Source organism: Centruroides vittatus, unplaced genomic scaffold, assembly GCF_030686945.1.
Source record: "Centruroides vittatus isolate TY-2023 unplaced genomic scaffold, ASM3068694v2 scaffold_464, whole genome shotgun sequence".
Taxonomy (NCBI): domain Eukaryota; kingdom Metazoa; phylum Arthropoda; class Arachnida; order Scorpiones; family Buthidae; genus Centruroides; species Centruroides vittatus.
In genome coordinates, this window is record NW_027122710.1 from 2,338,358 (window position 1) to 2,359,543 (window position 21,186).

At 29.5% G+C, this 21,186-nt stretch overlaps 1 protein-coding gene across 2 annotated transcripts in view; it reads left to right on the forward strand.

Moving 5' to 3' along the window:
• The first annotated feature begins 206 nt into the window (after nt 1-206).
• The window catches only part of LOC136989324 (choline/ethanolamine kinase-like), a 78,835-nt gene continuing 57,855 nt past the window's right edge, over nt 207-21,186 (forward strand). Inside the window, exons 1-2 of one of the 2 annotated variants that reach the window (XM_067287448.1) lie at nt 207-379; nt 17,354-17,473. In XM_067287448.1, coding sequence (XP_067143549.1) covers nt 318-379; nt 17,354-17,473 — 182 coding nt within the window. In that variant the 5' untranslated portion in view covers nt 207-317. The remainder of the gene's footprint in view (nt 380-17,353; nt 17,474-21,186) is intronic. The other variant, XM_067287449.1, reaches the window with a different exon arrangement.

Below are 21,186 nucleotides of genomic sequence, written 5' to 3' on the forward strand. Positions count from 1 at the left end.
TTATTTCAAAAAATCGTGCATTAATATCAAATACGAAAAAAATTAAAAGTAACTTTTTTAAATAAACAAATTTATTTATAATTTAATACATATTCTACAATATTTTAAATAATTTTCGTGTTATTTAGAATTAATTTTGAAATATATAATTTCTCATAAATTTTTATTGGTGTTTTTATTTCTTTTAAATGACACGCGCAGGCGCGAAATTACAAAAAGTAATAGAAGACATATGAAGTTTATACTGTGTATATAGAACCCTCATCATTTTAGATATATTTTTTATCTATTTAATAAAATTCACTGAATATAAACATATGAATATTCACAACATTCTTCATTGGAGATTCTTGGCAAATAAAATTGCTTCTTTTCAAAGGTAAGTCTATTTAATAATGTCACATGTTGTTTCCAATATTCTTGTTTATCATGTGCCTTTATCTTTTAGAATCCATATTTCGAATATTTCCCGTATATATAATGTCATACAAAGATAAAAACATGTCTTAATAGCAGAAAGAATGTGTAGAATTATTCACACGTGAAATTCACATATCAACAGTATATTCTAGTAGGAACTCATAGGAAGATATCTAAACATGAATTATATTCTCATCTAGATTTTATACTTCCAAATCAGAATATCTTATCTATATAAAATGTAGATATGAATTAATCAATACACCTTTTCACAGTGGTTGAAATTTCAAGAATGCTAATACTTTTGACCCAGTTAACGGATCATCTTCAAGCATGGAGAGTTGATTCCACTTTCAACTGTCTATTCCTGCATTAACCCAATGAAAATTATTAGCATATTTAAATTTTGCCAGCTGTGAAAAGATGCAATGATTGATTCATATATATATTTTATATAGATTAGATATTCTGACTTGGAAATGTAAAAACTAGATATGAATTCTAAATGAGAATGCTACGTTGTTTTGTTGATAAATCAAAATTTCTGGAATCTATATTTCTAGATATTATCATGCAGATTCGTATTCAAATTTCGGTTAAATCTGAATTTAAATAAAAATTTTTTACATGCAGATATTCTCGTGCATTCTAGAAATTTAATTTGTCATAATGAGAGACTAGAATATCCAGAATTTGTGTTTAACATACAAAAACAACGTATTAAAAACTTAATTCTATAACTTTTTAAAGTGATAAATTATAAATGAATAGTTTCTTATTACTAATTTTTTACTTATATTTGTTTTTTTTTTTTTTTTGTAAAATTTGAGAAATTTTGACTTGATTTTAATAAAATCCATTCCAAAATTTAGCATTCAAAATAAATTTAAATATATTTTTAAAAGATATATTTTAGTACAAAAATAATTTTGATTTAATATTAATAATTGAAAATTTATGTAATCTTAATTTCAGAGTCAGTTATTAAGTCTAATGATAATACTGTATTCTTAAAAGTTTTGATTATTTGGGTTTAATTGATGATCATTTAGGTCATTAAAAATTTTTTTAAGGATATTTTTAAATTCAATTATTTAACATAGTGGCTCCCAACTGGTGGGTTATGAAAATTAGATGAATAATAAAAATTAAAAATAAATTTTAAAATTTGGAAAAATATAACAAAGTGTATTTTTACTGTTTTCAACTATATTCAGTGGCATAGTGTGGGTGTCAGCTGCCTGGGGCAGAGGAAAATTTCGCCGCCCCCCTATTTAGGTATCTCAATTTAAAAGACTAAAATATACAGTAATTCTAAAGAAGTTTTCGACAAGAACAATCATCATTATTGTGTATTATACAGATTACAAATAAAAAAGTCATGTGTATATGTTTTACAATATAATAATCACATTTATTACAAAAATTTTTACAAGATATTATTACTACTTATTATGAAATTTTGCTGCCCCCACTATGCTACGCCACTGACTATATTTCAGAACTTTGTATTTGTAAACTATCAAATAAAAAGCATTAGAGCTCCATGATTGACCTGTTGATTGTTTTAGTAATAATTAATAAAAAGATGTGCTGTAATTTTTGTGTGATTGTTTAAGTGTGCCATTGGTCCAAAAAGGTTGGGAACCACTGACCTAGTGTTGCTAAGTTGTAGACATCAAGTTATTTTACCACACAAATTAGTATCTCTTATGAAATATTAATATTAAATTCTTCACCTTGGAATGAATTACTTGATATTAACTTACAGATAAATGAATTATATTTTATTTTAGCAGCATGTAATTATATAAACCTAATCAGTAAATTTTATCAAAAAAAGTCAGATTTTATCAGGACAAATTGCTTACTTTTATCAGCTCTAATAACTTAAAGAACTGTAAACAAAGAGACTGGCATGAATGAAACATATATCAGCTAAGTTTTTGTAAAAAATCAAGTACTCTGTTTCATGAAACCACAATTATGAAGTTAATAATAAATTTAGATATGAAAATTTAAACTACATAATGTAATATTTACATTTTAATTTAATAATAAAAAAGTTAAACATTAATTTGTCGAAGATTATGAATTTTATTATAAGTAAGAAGAATCATGAATATCACTTCAATATTTTGAATAAAAAAATGTGAAACTTTGAATGATTTTGTATTGTGGATTTATTGATTTTCTAAAAAATAATGAATTATAAATGGCTGTATGCTTTCGTTTTGAAAAAATCAAATGATATTAATATGAAGTGTTATACAGTATATTTAAGTATCATTATTTCATGTAGAACAAGAATTGTTTACTTTTTTCAATTTATTATTTAAAATATAGAACATTCTTGTGAGAATAAAAAGCTATCTGTTTCTTATACTTTGGTATTTTACACAAATTTAAAACAAAAATAATTCTTGTTTTATTTTATTTTTTTCTGTTTAAATAGTCTAAACTTATCTCATGTTATATTAGATAACAAAACTGAGTTCAAGGTCTTTCCATATCTGTTTTTTTTGTTACTCATAATGGACTTTGGGAGACAAATGACTTTTGAATGAAAAAGGTCAAAGTACTTTTAATGCTTGACTTATTAAAGTGAGATTCTATTTCTTAGGTATATTATTAAAATTCTTACATACAGGTATGTAAGAATTTTAATAATCTGTAAAGATGTGTAGTATATTTTAAAAAGTTTTTACTTTTGGAAAAAATTTAAAGAATTAAATTTAATATTCAAAAGTACATTTTTCATGTTTATCAATGGAAAATTATTTTGCTTCTGTTGTAGCCATTTAGAATATAAAATGAAGTATCTAATATTATTTGTATTAAAATCAAGATCCTTTTGAAGTATCATAGAATTGATTTATAATAATTCTAGAAACTTTAAATTTAATTATAAAATTTTATTAGTGAACCTTTTCCATTTTTATTAATATTAAAATACTATAATCATTATTGTTATTGTTTTTTTTCTTTGTACATGGCTGAATATTGAATTAACATTATGCATGTTTATGCTAGGATATAATCAGTAGTACAGAAATGTCTTCTTTAACTTTTAAAATAACACACTTCATGCTTTATTTTTATAAAACTACATTTATATTCTAATGTAGACAATCCTTAACATTTTGAAAAATTTACACTTATTTTCTGTTCAAATGATATATATCGACTTTTTAGCACTGGTGAAAATAATTTTTTCATATGTTTAATATACAATAAAACCCTGCAGACAAACATAAAAGTTTGAAAATATTTGAAATTATTTATATAAAATAAATTTTTCTGATATAAAAAAAATAGTCAGCTGGACCAATGGCTGAGGAAATTCAGGTGTTAGCCATTCTGTAGAACCTAGAATCAAATCTGAGTGAGTGAAAATTACTGGGAAATTTTTCAGGAGCACAATATGTTTTGGACATACTCCTAGAAAATTTCCTGGAGTTTTTTAGTCAGTCTGATTCAATTCCGGGCTGTCCAGAGTGGCTGACACCTGAATAGCATTGCCATCAGTCAGCTGACTGTTGTTATTGTTATTTTTTATTTTTATCAGAGAAATTCATTTTTCTGATAAAAAAAAAAACAGTCTGCCTCAGCCAAGCTTCCTTTATTGTGGACCTAACCAAATCCATGATGAGAGTGATTAAAAGGTCCTCTTAGTTTCCAGAGGGCAGAGTCAAAAAGTGAAGAGGGGGCAATAGTCACAATTATTAATTATAGTCAGGATATTCGAGGAATTCATAGTCAAGATACAGTCACAATTACTGATTGAAATAACTCCTGAATATTTATTTTTTTTTATATCTTTTGAATAAGTGTCCAGATATTTCTGTAAAATTTTAATAATTTTAAATATTGGAGGATATGAAGTAATATTGCATATGCAGTGTAATAGCCACATGTCCTGTCATGAAACTAAAAGGCATGCCTAATGAAGGGATAAATTAAGCACAAAATAACTAAACGATGTAACAATGTTTTATGTTAATTAATAGATACTTTTTCTTTTAACCACTGTTCATATAACATTATATGCATACTTTTTTATTAAAATTGTAAAACTTTCCCTTAAATTTATTTTTTAGTTTTGGAATGTTGTTTGTGTCATGTTGAAATTAAATGATATTTTTAAAGATAAAGTTAGACAGCACAAAGATAAAAAATGCATACAACTGCAAAGAATTTTATGGCTCACTAATATCATTACTATTAATGTTTATAGTTTCAAAATTATTTAAAATATTTAATGATAGTTATACAGTAGAGCGTCGATAAGTGGAACCAATTGGGGACTGGGGTCCTTCCAGTTAATGATTTGTTCCAGTTTCCGACTTTGTACGAAAAAATACATTAACCTGAGGTTAATGTATTTTTTCGTACATAATCGGTAATCGGAACAAATCACTAACCTGAACAACCCCAGTCCCCAATTGATTCCGATTAACGACTCTCTACTGTACCTGGGTGCATGCACATATGCACACAAATGTTCATAATGTGCATGTTCTTACATGCTCATTATGTTCTTTCAATGTAAGCTACATTTTTCCAATTATAATCATATAAAAAAAATCAAATTTTTAAATAAACACAAAGCTATAAGCCAAAAAAATTAATCATTACCTAATGCACTAATACGATATATAATAAAAATGATTATTTTATGAATAATCATATAAAAAGAAAATTTATTATATAAATTTATATACTAGTTACCCAAATTATATATATTTACCAAAATATATTTTAAGAATGTATTCTTAAGGAGTTATTATTGTAGGCTTAAGTGTGTAATGGCCGGAAAGTGGAACGATTTTCAGTCGACTGTGTCGTGCTGAATCGAATGTTTTTGATACTAGATTTACTTCTACAAGTATAATTTTCATGTTATTATTATATATCTTCATATATTTATGTTTGTTCTGTAAAATACATTATTAAAATATATGAATCTATATAAAAAAAGTATCAAATTCTTTAAATAAACACAAAGCTATAAGCCAAAAAAATTAATCATTACCTAATGCACTAATACGATATATAATAAAAATGATTATTTTATGAATAATCATATAAAAAGAAAATTTATTATATAAATTTATATACTAGTTACCCAAATTATATATATTTACCAAAATATATTTTAAGAATGTATTCTTAAGGAGTTATTATTTATGGCTTAGTTGTTTTGTGAAAATCATTAATAATAACAATTATTCCAAAGCAGTTTAACAGTTCTTAAAATAATTTTACAATATATTTTAGTTATTACTTTTGAGCTAGCAGCTATGTGTATAATTTTCTACCTTATATATTCAGCCTTAAAAATATATACTGTATATATTTTAAAGCTGAATCTGTAAAATAATCTGAAAAATAATTTAAATAAAAATGTAAGATATCTACAGGATATATCAGGAGAAAAGGTGATGATTCCTCATAAGAGGAATAAAAAAGTTTATCAGGGCCTGTTTTCAGGAATTAATGATTTCTGAGAAAAATGCACAAATGTCAATAGATGTACCATGATCCTTTTTCACAGATCCTGCCTGCTCTGCAGAGCAGGCAGGATCTGTGAAATAAACATAAGATTGCTTGAGAATAAATTGTACAGGAACACACAATAAAAATAGGTTTTGGTATATATAAACATCCTGAAGCCCAATGTATTAATACTAAACCAAAGGATCGCCGTAATTAACCAATTAACTGGACTATTAATTGTAGCAAAAAATAGCCCATTAATTATGGTAATCGTTTGGTTTAGAAGATAGGTTTTATTAATCACGGAGAATACACATTTCAGATTATACGTCCCTCATTAGTGCTCTTTATTTTACATCAATCTGGTTATAAAAACATTACAAAATTTAAGTTATAGTATTAAATATAGATAAAGTTATAATGAACACAGTATTAGTCTTGGATGGCAGAAGTTAGTGTGTTTTGGTTATAGTAGTGACTACTTGATTGTAATATACTATAAAATATCTAAGTAAATTGTGAATAAAGTAAAGTAAACAGTAAAGAGTTTTAAATAACAATATTAATAAAAGGAATACCTGTATGTTAGAAAAGGAATGTATGAAAGTATACTATATAAAAATAAAAAAACTGGATATAAGGAAACTTGTATATTCTAAAAAGAAATAAAATCTGTTTCATTGTAGAATATAAATATACATTTTGTTGATTGCAAGTATAGAATTTTTGTTTGGTTAATCATTGAGTTTCTTTTTACATTTTGTTTGAATTCTTGTTTTAAAAAATCATCCTATATGAAATTTATAAATATTTATATTTAATGCTATGAAGTAATAAAACTCATCTGTATTTCCGATATGTTTCTATCTACTTTGTTTTAGCTTAATACAGTAAATCAATAGTAATTTTGAAACCGTATCGTTATTTGTTCCGTTTTCTAACACTACGTAGTGTAACTACTCAACCACTTGGCATTTTTCATCTTTAATTTTTTTCAGTTTAGTTGATACGTGTACATGTTATTCTTTACACGTTTCGGGCTCACTAATGTCCCTCTTCAGCCAACTAAACTCATAAAATACACATTAATCACAAATTTGTTACATGCATATATAAATTATATAAATTTTGTACTAGAGATCACAATCGTTTTTTGTAAAAATTTTTACATTAGTTCTCTGCATGATGGGTGCATGACTTACACTTATAATCATCTCCGCTTATCTAGTAAACAGTTATTTATCATTTATCGCGTTAATCAACTAAATTCTAAACAGTAAACCATATCAAATATTTTATTCTTGAATAAAAGCTTTAAAAAAGTTAATATTAGTTTTTACATTTCCCACTAGTTAGTGTCATATTTACTTTATTATTATATTATTTTAGTTAGTGTTTATTATTATTATATTTTATTTCCCTCGTATTAAAAAATAAGATATAATCATTTTGCAACAGTAAATTGGTCAAATTTATTTTTTACTCTTTTAACGTTTAAAATGCTTTATAAATTTATATGTAGAATAACCTGTATTTTAATGAGAAGAAGGAAAAAGTCAGTGGAATACAATATTCTGTTTCTTTCCAAGTATTAAACAGTCCACGTATTTGTATCATTTGCCATATGTAAGATTTCAGAGTGTACTTATGTTTCCGTTCAACTTTGAAACAATTTTAATCTGTTGTTATAAGACGCCATTTCGACTATAAACTTTTATGAAGAACAAATAAGGCTATAAAAAGTGACAGTTTCCGGAACGAATTTTCTCTTATAAGAATCAATTTCATTTCTGTATAGGCCTAACAATTATAAGAAATTAAAAACCTTTTTAGTTCGAAAACCCTTAAATTCGGACATTTATCTAACCTTTAGAATACCTTTTGCGGGATGATAATCAATAAACGAAAAAATTTTATATTAGCATATTTTTTTAAAACCCTTTTTTTTTCGTGTGGGCACTAAGAGGACGTTTTTCCACATCCACGAACCCATCTGGCCGAATCCATCGCGGATTCGATCAACCTCACTGCAGGAGCTCGGGTAATGATTGTCGTATCCGATATATTCAGGATAGACCACCCAATCGAAAGTTTCTGGAGTTTTTTCGACCCGTTCATCCCTGATTCCACAGAATGGAAGGCTGACGTTTTAACTTTTTCGGTCACCCAACCGTCAGAGATTATTATTATTATCAAAAACACCTTTAATCATAACTTAAACACAACGATTTTGCTGCCAAACGTGGTTGGTTGGTTGGCCGATTTTGACGTCACAAAATTTGATGCCCGAATAGAAATCGGCCAACATTGGTTTTCCGGAAGTTTGGAAAACTACAACTTGTTGCCACCAACAATCGATCAGTGAACGTCTCGGATGATACTCGCGCCAATTTTATGAGCAACAAGTAATGACATCTTTCATCACCTGACTGACTACTGGAGGAAAATGAGCCTTGTGTCAAATGTTAGCTCTTTTCACATTGTCAAGCAACAAATTTATCCTCCAGCAAAACTAACGTAATTTTAATAATGTCACTCGTTAAATGACAGAAGTGCCTATAAAATGCTGTATCATTATACACTATCAATATGTTTATAAACATGTAAATTCATTCAAAATAATTATAACTTTGTGATCATGCCCTGACTAACAGTCAGGGCCGGATTTTCCTATAGGCTAACTAGGCTTCAGCCTAGGGCCTCAAGATCAAGAGGGGCCTACATTCAAATTTTTATTCTCTCACATGTAATTTACAAACTTAAAAATGGGAGGTGAAAGGGCCTCATAAGTGGAATAGCCTAGGCCTCTTTTCATCTAAATCCGGCCCTGATAACAGTATAAACTGCCATATTTACGGTATGCCTGATTCAGATGTTTTTGTGAATAACGAAGTATTAAAAACGAATCTTTTGAGTTTAATTACAGTAATATTTAGAGAGAAAATTTAGAATTATCTTACTGTCAAAGTTTTGACATTTGTAAATGATACGCAGATATTCTTCGTATTATATGTTATGAACAGAAGTATACAGTATATTGAATGTGTCACTATAAAATTTTTTCGTAGAAAAAATGCCATACCTATAATGAATAAACTATTTGCTACAGGTACTGCATGTCCTTAAAAATTAAGAAATTTCACAGGACATTGTAAAACTGGAATATAATATATAAAAATATATTTTTAAATGTTTTTAAAAATTTTTAACACAATGCTGGAGCTGGAGAGGCCTTTTTTCATACCCGTTGGGTTTGGCCAGCTCATAATGGAGGCGAGGGACAGGTGATTTGGCAGATAAATCAAAGCGGAATTTAACGCGCTACGTCAAGAATTGTCATGAATGTAGAATATGAATATCAGTACTTGCAAATATCATTTAGCTTCACAGTGACACAACTAAAAAATGTAGCTTTCTAAAAAAAATGCAAGAAACTTTTTGCACATAACACATTACTTTGTTAATAAGATTATTAAGTCAGTCGTAAGATTATTAAGCAAGAACAATGCTCATAAAACGTTTTCTGCTGTAAGTCCATTATCTTGTGCTAGTTCACCAGGCTTTACACTTATTCGGTCTTCAACTACCATACGTAGCGTATGGTCTTCAACTACTTATCTTCCATAGTTTTCGAATTTAGTGCTAAATTTGCGCTCATTTTCGTGAGTATGGCTCAGTTCTCATCCAAGAGCTGACAAGTCCTGGGGGACAAGTCATAGCATCTTTCCGAATATAAACAGAAACATTCTTTCGAGTAATATCTTAGTTTTTTTAAAAATTAATTTCTGAATAAATTTTATTTTAATTCATAAATTATATCGAATTTTTGTTGCCATAAAACAAAAAAAAGGTACAATGGATTGGATTGATGGGCTAAGGCAACGTATTATATAGACTTTTACCAAGGGAGATGTCTTTCAGGAGGTGAAACTGTCTGTATTTAGGTTAGATATGCGATGAAAACCTTGAAAATTTTACTTGGCCACTCCATTAGTCAGAAAAAGCCGTGATCCAACTATCAGTGTTCAGTGTTTTTAGTCACTCGACCAGTGGCGGGCAAAAAAAAAAAAAAAAAAAAAAAAATTACAAAATCAGTTTTACAAAATAAATGTTAGATTATTAGATAGAAAAATAGAATATTAGAAATTAATTTTAGATTTTTTGTTTTTTGTTTCTTGTATTGTTGTTTGCAATTTGATATTATATGAAAATTTCCAGTTGCATGTATCCGATTTAATGAGAATAGAATAAACAGGAAAAGCATGTACTATAACGTTTAAAATTTTTCTGTACTTTTCCTGTCTATTCTTTTCTCATTCCTGTACCTAGATAATTGCTTCTAATATATTGTTATTTATTTATTATTATTGAATAAAGTGACTACAATCTACAGAATGTAAACCTATACAATAATAAGTAATTGAAAAGAAACAGCTTTTTATTAATGCTAATCTGTTCTATCATAACTAAGTAATGTGTTTATTATCTTGAAGATTTGATTAAATTTTTAACGATGAAAAATACAGGATGGGCAAAAAGTTAGTAACTTTAAACATTCGTTTAAAAAAATATATAGAAAAATTATGGAATGAAATGCAGTTTGTGTGGTAAGTATTGTTAGCACTGGGAGTTTTTGTTGACAGGAAAAGATTAGTCCCAAATATCACCGATAGGTAGCGTCGACATACAAAATAAATGCAAACGATAATGAAAATAACTCTCCGACTCTGCCCGCAGTCTGACCGGCTTACGGCCACATTCTCTGACAGCCTATCGGTCCTACAAGCAGTGGCGAATACGTCCTTTTCATCTCCTTCGCTTATTATGGATCTGGCAGCGAGCATCAGTACACAGAGGCAGCGCCGTATCTAGCTTTTTATGCGCCCGGTGCGAGCATCTGTAACTACGCCCCGAAACTATGACCCAAAACTTGGTCCAGGTCATTTCTGCGCCCCCAGGGTCTACGCGCTGTGCTTGGGCACCGCTGGCACCGCCCTAGTTACGGCACTGCACAGAGGGTGCCCTGTGTCGTGGGGTGGACTCCCGGCCATACAGAAATTCCCATAAACGAAGCGGCATACAAAGCTGCTCGATTTCATACACCTAACGGTTCCATTTGGAGAACACTGTTGCCATTTGACCTCGCCCACGCCGTTCAGAACGATACTATCCGTCTATTGACGGACACCTGGACTGCTACTCTTCGGGGAAGGGCCGTGAGCATCTCCGTCTCTTCACCACATGGTATTACCGCTACACCTCGAATCGGTACTGTACATGGAAACTCTGCTGGCCCGGCTACGCATGGAGACAGCCCCTCTAAACGATTTCCTATACTCTCGCCGATTAAACGACTCACCGACCTGCCCACACTGCGGAGTACAGGAGTCGACCCGTCATTTTTGGCTGCAGTGCCCTCACTACGCTAGCGTCCGCTAGGATCTGTGCTCGACACTGAACATCAACCTATCACACGCCAACACCTGTCACACGCCACAAAGATGAATTGTATGTACTGTACGTTAGTTAGGTAAGCGATAACAATTTCTAGATAATGGGCTCGTTAGATCGTAACTTCCGATTGTATAATAGAACGTCACGCGGTCACTATGGAAAAATTAAAAGAAAAAAAATTATTATAGAAGTGACACGATGCGGCTATCTCCTTTTAAAGTTTAAATTTTAAATTTAACGAAGTAAGTTTTAAATACGCCATTTGCCAAAATATTTTAAAATGCAACTTAAGGGAAATTCCCTCGTCCAGCATGAACGTCACGTGGTCACTGATGTCACTGCAACCTAAGTGCGATCCGAAATCGATAAAACGTTTATTCTATAGCTAATGTTTCCGCAAAATAAGTAGTCTGTACTTTCCGTCAGAACATAAAACGAACATAACCAAAATTTCATCTGGATTGGACAAAAATTTCAGGAATTATAAGGAATTCATACACACACAGATGATGGCTTTTATATTAGTAACTAGAGCATCGCGCGACTTTATGATGTCGCTGTAGAATTGAGACGGAGCCAGAAAGAAATGCGATCGTTGTACAGTACCTGACGGTCGCGGACAGGCGAACCTTGCACTTGCAAACCAAGAAAAAGGAGACGAGTCACGGAGAGGCGATCCAAAACAGTTGGCGTCGATTGCTTTGTTTTTGGTGCCTATTTTTCATTAGGTGCGCGCAATGATGTTTTTGACTTTTTATTTTTGCCCCCCTAAATTACGTTAGGAGCACTCAATCGCGGTAGTGAGCATGGACATTGTCACTTTTACCCCACTATCTCGAAAATGAAGTCATGGACCCCCATTCTTTATTACATTTTTAAATTTTTCATCGCAGTTAATTGAAAACGTGAATGTTTTATAAAAATCGACTGATCAAATTTTGAGAAGGAATGCAATTCAATAAGCAACATAGCAGTTTTCCCAAATGGATTAAGTGAGAATGACATGCGATATTTTATTCCGGTTTGTTGCAAAAACTGATTAGTTAATATTTAAAAATATTAACTAGTCAGTTTTTTTTTATTTTTAGTTATTGATTATTTGTATTGCTGGATGACCTATTTAGATGAAATTAGGGGAAAGCAATATCTCACTTTGCAAGATAGATTCAATATCACTTGTCTGTGTTACGAGCCCCTAATGCGGCTCATGTTAAAGTTGAATGATTACATAAGTTATATATACATATATATTCCCGGATGGATTTAGTTTTTAAGTTGTATTTTTTTTAATTAGGATATGCCGTGTATAGAAAGAATAGACAAAAAAAGCGAGTGGTCTATTAATATATTTTTGTAAATAGATTGAAGAGGAGTGTATTTTTATATACCTGAAAAGCATTTCATAAAGCAAATAAATATATAAGCTCTGTCAAGCGTGAAACTTTAGAATTGGAATATTATATCCATAATTTCAACTTAATGTAATACAGTTACTGGGGGAAATAACTTTATATGACTAGAAAAATGTATCAAATATATCAAAACGAATTTCACAATTGCATGTAATTTTTTATAGTAAAATTTTGTAAACTCTATTCTATGACATCTGTATTATATAATTCTTATGCAATATTTAAAAAAACCGTAAATATATTTAAGTTGTTTCCTCTTAAAAAACTTACCTGCATTGAATCTTAATATAAGCAGTTTGTGTTAGATTCTACACTAAATATGTACTCTTTTAACTAATTATACACTACAAAACATCTCGTTTTGGTAATTTTACGCTTTTCCTTATAAAATACATTCTCAATCTTACAATTATCTTATATTATGAATATTGTAATAATAGCGAGGTTGAGGCCGAAGTTTTAAACGCGAAAACGTGTACGTCGGACGTTCAGCGCCGCTTTCCTGTAAGCCTAGAAGTTTGACAATGGCGTTTGGAATGTCGAGCATGATTCCACTGACTTTCCAAACGCCATTGTCAAACTTCTAGGCTTACAAGAAAGCGGCGCTGAACGTCCGACGTACACGTTTTCGCGTTTAAAACTTCGGCCTCAACCTCGCTAGTAACTATAAGTAGTAGTCACCACTGAACTTATACCAGGAGGCAGTTAACATGCCATCTAATAGATAGGTTTAAAAAAAGTAACTTTGATTCATTGCATGAATGTTCTACATAATTTAAAACAAATATACAGTAATTAATCATTATTTTTGCTAAATATCAATTTGATATCTTGCAAGTTTAATAAAATTGAGCCAGTCAAACTTGAGTCACAGGCATCAAAAACATAGACCACTATTGCATAGATAATTTGCATTTAAATGATGTTACAATTGCAGTATTTCTGAAACAACTGATTATTTTATCCTCACTTTAGCCTGCAGTGATCCTGTGAATGAAATATGGTGCTTTTTTAGTTTTATTTACAAACCTTTACATTTTGTTTACAATTGCCAGAATAAAACGTGTTTCAGAAGATTTAAGGAATGCTATCATTGCTTAATGCAGTTGTGGCATATCTGAGAGAGCTATTAGTAAAGAGCTAATGCTAAGCAAGACAACAGTGCACCACATTATTGTTCATTACACTAACCACGGCCATGTTATACCTAACAAAGCTGTTGGACATGAGCGAAAAACTTCAAAAGTTGATGATAGGAGTTGATAAAAGGATGATGAAAAAAATCGTAAAAAACAACCGCCGTGTCACAGCATTGGATGTAACTACAATATGAAATGATACAACTGGAAAGAATCTATCTGTTTTGACAACACGCAGGAGACTGCAAGAAATGCATTTCCGGTTCAATGCAACATGTGAAAAATCTTTGCTAACAAACAGCCCATCAAAAGAAGAAACGGGTACAGTGGGCCAAAGAACATCTTTCCTGGTTTCAACAAAAGTGGCATGAGATTCTGGGGTCTGATGAATCAAAATTTGAATTATCAGCAACAGACAAAAGCAAACGTGTCATTCGATCTGACAATGAAGCTAATGATCCATCATTGTTAAACCCCTCAGTGAAGTTTCCTGCCAGCATGGTTTCGGGGTGTATGAGCAGTGGTATGGGTCAGTTGACATTTGTTTATGGAACACTTGCTTCAGAGCAATACATTAACATTCTACAATAGTGTTTACTTGCATCCATAGCAAAGCTACATCTAAATAGAACCTGCATTTTCCAGCAGGATGGGGCCACATGTCATACAAACAGAAAAACAAAACAGTGGCTTGCAGAAAAGAACGTAGAAGTTCTTCCTTGGACATCCAACAGCCCAGATCTTTCACCAATTGAGAATGTATGGAACATTATGAAGAGACATCTGCGAAAAACACGGCCTCGGACAGTTGAAGGACTAAAGGCTTCCATCTTAATTATCTGGAATTCCATAACGGCAGATGAATGTGAACACCTAGTCAACAGCATGCTGAAATGCATGGAAGGTGTTTTGGCACAAAAGGTGATGCAACAAAATATTAAACATGCAGTGGTCTATGTTCATTGACAGGGATGACGCAGTGGGCTAGTGTTTTTTGATGCCTGTAACTCAAGTTTGACTGACTCAATTCTGTTAAACTTGCAAGATATCAAGTTGATATTTAGCAAAAATAATGATTAATTACTGTATATTTGTTTTAAATTATGCAATGAATCAAAGCTATATTTTTAAAACCTATCTATTGGGTGGTATGTTAACTGCGGCCTGGTCTAAGTTCAATGGTGACTACTGTATATGCACAGTCATGTATGGAAATGAGTGCATTTATTACTCATCCTTTCGCGTGACTATTTTTGTTTTTCAGATTTCGCATACGTCTTGGATTACTTATACTATAAATTTAATCAATATTAAACTGTTTTCATATAATTCTGTTTCTGAATTCTCAAAATTCGATTTTCAATGCACCTGAGTTTCTTCATATAGAAGCATTCTAAACAACAAAATGCTAATAAACTATATTACATTTCTCTGATAACGAACTTTAGGCCTCTAAAATCACCGCTTTATTTGGAAAGTTTTTTATTTATGCACTGTAATTATATATTTATATCCATTTCTAGTTAATTAATACTTATGTAAGTTGTTAGGCTGCAATTTGAAAAAAATAGAAACCTATAAATTCCCCTATTGTCCATCCATCTGTCTTTCCTTAACCTTGAGAATGGAGTTAGGTAGATGAAATTCAAGACCAGATATGGAAACCTTAGGGGCAGAAGACCCAACTAACTATATACGAACTTCCGATGCAAACCGGAAGTCATGCCATTTTAATTCAAATTTTTCCCCGGAAGGTGTTAGATTACCGGCACGACTTTATTGTTAAAGGAAAAGTATGATGTACAGGGGCAAGACACTACTAATTTGAGATGGAGAGCATATATTTTAAATTAAATAAATTAAAAAATATGATTAAAAATTGCATCCCGGCATGATGACGATGTCACAATAAATGTTTGTGTAAGGAAAAATAAGTGAATTACATACAGGTCCTTTTACAGGAAGACTAGCAAGACCAAATCTCACATTTACGGAACCTCAAAAACATTTCTTACAAACTATTTATTCCCAGCTCAATCATAGGAAGAATTGGCAGGACCAGGCTTAGATCTCACATTAATGGGATCCTAAAAATATTAATAACCAATTATTCATTGCCAGGCCCTATAACAAGATAGAGCAGCATACCATTTGGTACGAATCTCACATATACGAGGCCTTATTTTAAAAATATAATACAATGTTTAAACGCTTTTGTTTTTAATATAATGGATCATCGAAAAGATTAGCGGCTCGGGCCCCTCTCGATATCAGAGTGGCTCTTATAAATTGTGAAACATCATGATATTAATCTCTAGATATTCCTGTAGGAAGATAACAATTATTTTATTTATGTTTAGCAAAAATTTGCGTCTTCAACAGAATAAATATTTTGAAAAAGTAGTTATGCTACTGTATAGTAGTATATACTGTGCACACACACACACACACACACACACACACACACACACACACACACACACACACACACACACACGTATATATATATATATATATATATAGGCCTATATTGATTTTGAATCACACTACTTTTACAAAAACAGAAGGTACAGGTGTAGATAGCTAAATTAAGTTATAATCGTTATGACCTTGAGTCGAGTATTTTGATCAGCAATAATAGAATTCTTTTATAAATATAATAAGAACATACTTTAAATTTGCCTAAAATAATTTGTTAACAGAATAAATTCGGAGGCAACAGGATGAAAAAAATAAAAAATTATAATTTTTAGTAAGATTTTACATGGCGTGCAGGTATTTTTTTTACTGCCATGTTGTACAGTACAACTGTATAATATATGTAAATGTAGGATCTGTATAGAATTATAATTGATAAACAGATGAAAAATATGATACTTGCGCTTTATAATGTGGAATACGTTTGAATATTCACGATGAAATAGTGTTTTCAAGCAATTAAAACAGTTTAATGATGATGTAAATCCTCAATATAGACATTGTAAATCATTATTTTTTGAAACATATATAATACTATGCATAATATTTATTAATAACTGTTTAAAATCTCCCGGTATTCCCAATTCCATTTTGAATCACACAATAATTAACAAAAGTTTATTGTACGAATGAAATCTAAAGTTCAAACACGCTGTTTCGTATTCATATTTATCACAAACGTCATAAAAGGAAGGAAATTATTATTACTATTATTATTATTTTTTAAAAATTCAAAATACGTCCCTGTACGTAGTGACGACGTCATAAATCGCCGCCAATCAACGCCGTATAAGTCACACTATTAACACCCCCGTTTTTAAAAAATGGCTCTAGTCTGCCTCGTTTTCGTGGTATGGTGTGACTGCTGTTTATTTATTTGTAGCTGCGACTCGTCGGCGAATGGATGTAATTTATTAATATTCTTTATTTCTCCATGTCCGACACTTCCAGCCGATTGAGAAAACGAAGTGGTTTCGAAATGAGGGACAAAGCTCACAAAATTTGCCGGGAATTTCTTAGCGGCACGTGGAAAAGTATATCGAGCTCAGATATGGTATTCAGATCTCTCAGGTAAGAAATTGACGATTTTTTTGAATTTTTAAAGATTAATTTCATCGTCAAGTGTTAATCAATGTTTGAGATAAACTGTTTTTGTAATTTATATAGGTAAACATTGTGTAAAAAAGGCATTTAATGACTAAATTCCTTATTTAAAAAAAAAAACTAAAAAATTCAAAACATTTGCTCATTTATAATTAAAAAGATGGGAAATAATTAAATATGGCTTATAAATAATTATTTATACATTAAAAATGTAAAATTATATGTAGATCCTATTAAATATAATAAAATATATATATAATACATTAACTCTGTTATATTAAAAATGAAAAACAAATATATTTTTATATTAACAAATCAGGATAATTTGGCCTGTTGTAATTCCTAAAATAATATTCGACAAGACTGATTTTAATAATTAATTATGAAGTAATTTTGGCTTAGAGGAAGGAAATTAGGCTCATCTCTTGATAAGTTTAATAATTATAAATAAATTAATTTTTGTTTTCGGTAGTTCATTTGGCTTTAATTAAAAATCGGCCAATGGATTGAATCTTTTTATTATTTAAAAGCTGAAATTGAATAAAATTTATTAACAGATTTATTTGTTATTTACATACAGTATATAAATAATGGGAAAATGGTGGCCAGAATTTCATTGTAAATATCATATGACATTGTAAAAGATAAAAAAAAAAAGAAGAGAAGAAAAACTTATTATCACTAGAGTAAACATGTTTACGAGGTTTTTGTCAGTTTGCTACCGAATTGTATGACATTTAAACTTGATTATATCGAAATTAGTAAACAAAATTTAACGTAAATCTCCTAGATAATTTAGGATGTTTTAGAATATACGTAAATTTTTAATTTTCTGTTTGAAAAAGTAAAGTACCATGTTAATCTTTATGAATTAGGTAGTATCGAGTAGGTTTGTTAATTCTTAAAGCATATTATATATTACGTTAACATTTTTAAAAGTAAACTGGTTTATGTAATGAAAAAAATTATGTAAATTTATTAATATGCTAATTTTTATGTTGATTGAGGTATTTTTAAACACAACTATGCATATACTGTGTTTGAACACAATATATACATAGTTATATTTAAAAATACCTCAATCAACATAAAAATTATATGTAGATATTGATTTTTTTAATTAATATGAATTTTTGAAACATTCTTTCTATAGTACTGGTATTAAATATTTTGTAATGATATTGGTTATGCAACTCTCTTAACAAACAAATTGGTTCATCACCAAGATTCATTCACTTACTAGTCAATCAACTGGTACATTTAATAATTAAACATTATCTGAAATATAAATCAATATAAAAACATTATGGTTTTTCAACAAAAGAAATTATGTAGTTGATTTTATACATAAACATTCAATGTAGTTTTATGCATTTGGATTTAATTGGTTTATGAAACTTATTTACACTCAGGATTTACTTTTGGGGGAGCTGAGTTGAATGGATAAAAAATTTTTTAATGTGAACATAATAAAATTTCCATATTATGTGACTGCTAATTCATAATTAGTATAGAAATAGAAGACACCACAGAATATAAATTAAAAAGTGAATTTTAATTAGGAAAAAATTTTTGGAAAATTTTCTACTGGTTGTTTTCCTTTTTCTTTGGGGGCAGGGCATCTTGGTCTCCCTAGAAGAAGAAATTATAACTTCATCTTCAGATCCATTAATTCTTATAGAACAGTTAAAAAAATTTTAAAAATTTTTAACTGTTCAACTTCATATCAATATCAGAAACAAAAACAAATTAAAAAATTTACACAAACGTAGAAAAGTGTTAAACTGGATGTAAAATTTGTTTCTTATCAGAATAAATATTTAGCTTCCTTTTAGGAATTAATTATTGTTTCTTTTTAATACATAAAACCTTGATATCATATTAGTCAGATCAATAAACAGCAAATCATTTTGTTGTTTAATAAAATAAAAATGACTTTTTCCCATATTTCTGAATACATAAGCTCATGCTCTTATAGACCCAATTTTGCTCCATATCTGTTTCACAAAATATCTAAACTAACTCATTATTTTTAAAAAATGCTTATTTTATCAAAAGAAGTCTTATTTTTAATAATTTGGCTATACAGACTAGTTGTCTCTGAATAGTTGCTGTATCATTATATTTACATTGAAATGACAGTGCAGTGTCAAAACAAGTTGGCACATATAAAAGCATGCTGTTGTATGCAAGGTATACACTTATAAGTGAAGCAGGATGTGTTTCGAAATTGTGAAAATAAGCAATTTTCACATAAGAGTATACATGTGCAGAAATATATGGTACAGTAGAACTGATTATTCAAATTGATTGGTTCTGCAGATGATTTGGATAATTGAAAATTTAGTTAAGTGAATTAATATGTAAAGAATGAGATTAGAGGCTAGCAGCACAGTATGGTACACATACTGTATTTATTTATTGATCAATGTACAAGTAGCACACTACTGATCACTTGGATCTGTCATAGCAAATAGGTGTTGCTGTTCATGCATTCACATGATATTCGAGAATTTCAGTGTGATGTCCATAGGAGAGAGAAAGTAAGGCAAGTGGTGGTTTGGATAATCAGAGTTCTACTGTAGTTAATTTTTAATTAAATAAATTTGACATATAAGACCAGAAGCAAACATTACAATGATGTATAATACGTATACATTTATGATATGTTCAATTACAGCTCATTGATACCTCTATAAGTTAATTTATATAAAGCATGTAAACTAATTAAAATTTTACCTTTTTTCAGTATTTAATAAGTCTTTTTTTTTATTTTTCTTAAATGTTCTTAATAGTTCTAAATTTAAATAGCAAGAAACTTAAATTAAAAAAATAAATTCTTATTGAATTCTCAGCAAAAATAGGTTTTAAAATTTTTCCAAAGGATTTAGAACTATCTAGCATTCAAAGATGATGCAATTTGGCATAAAAAAATTTTACATAGGGAAAAAACATGGTTTCTTTAGCAGAATTCTCAAAATCCTCTTTTTTATATAAATATCATCAGTAAGTTTGAATATTAATTAATGCGTAAGTTGTGTATTTGTGATTGTCTCAAGCCCCTGTGTTTTCTTTTTTGTATTAGTGTTTGAGCATTATTTTGAAATTTCAATGTCATTATAAATGTTAAAACTTTAGATATTATGGCTTTAGTCTGAAGAAGATCATTAAATTAAGAAAATTGAAAAGATTAGCACTAAAGAACTTTTTGCTGGAATTATAAAGTGCTGTGAGATTAAGCAACATTAAAAGTTAAGATTAAGATTAAGCATTACAGATTAAACATTAAGATTAAGCAAGCATTTAATTAACATAAAATCTAAATTAAATTGTTGTTTGTAGTTTTAATTATTTTAGATTTTATTTTATTTTTTTAAAGTTATATTAACATAAAATAAAGTCATTTATGACTACATTTTTAATATAATGATAAATTGTTATAAAGAACTTATTTCTATTGAGAGTATGGATTTTTTTTTTTATCTGTTTGCACTGCATTTTGATGTGATATGAAATTATTGAATTGAGAATAATTGACAAATCTGAAATAACACTCTTGATAAGGAAACCTGCTAGATTTGCAATTAACATAAATTAATATGAATTGTTTTTCAAAATAATAATATTTCTTTCATTTGGAATGTGAAATAGAATTAAATGTAAAGAATTTCATACTGAAA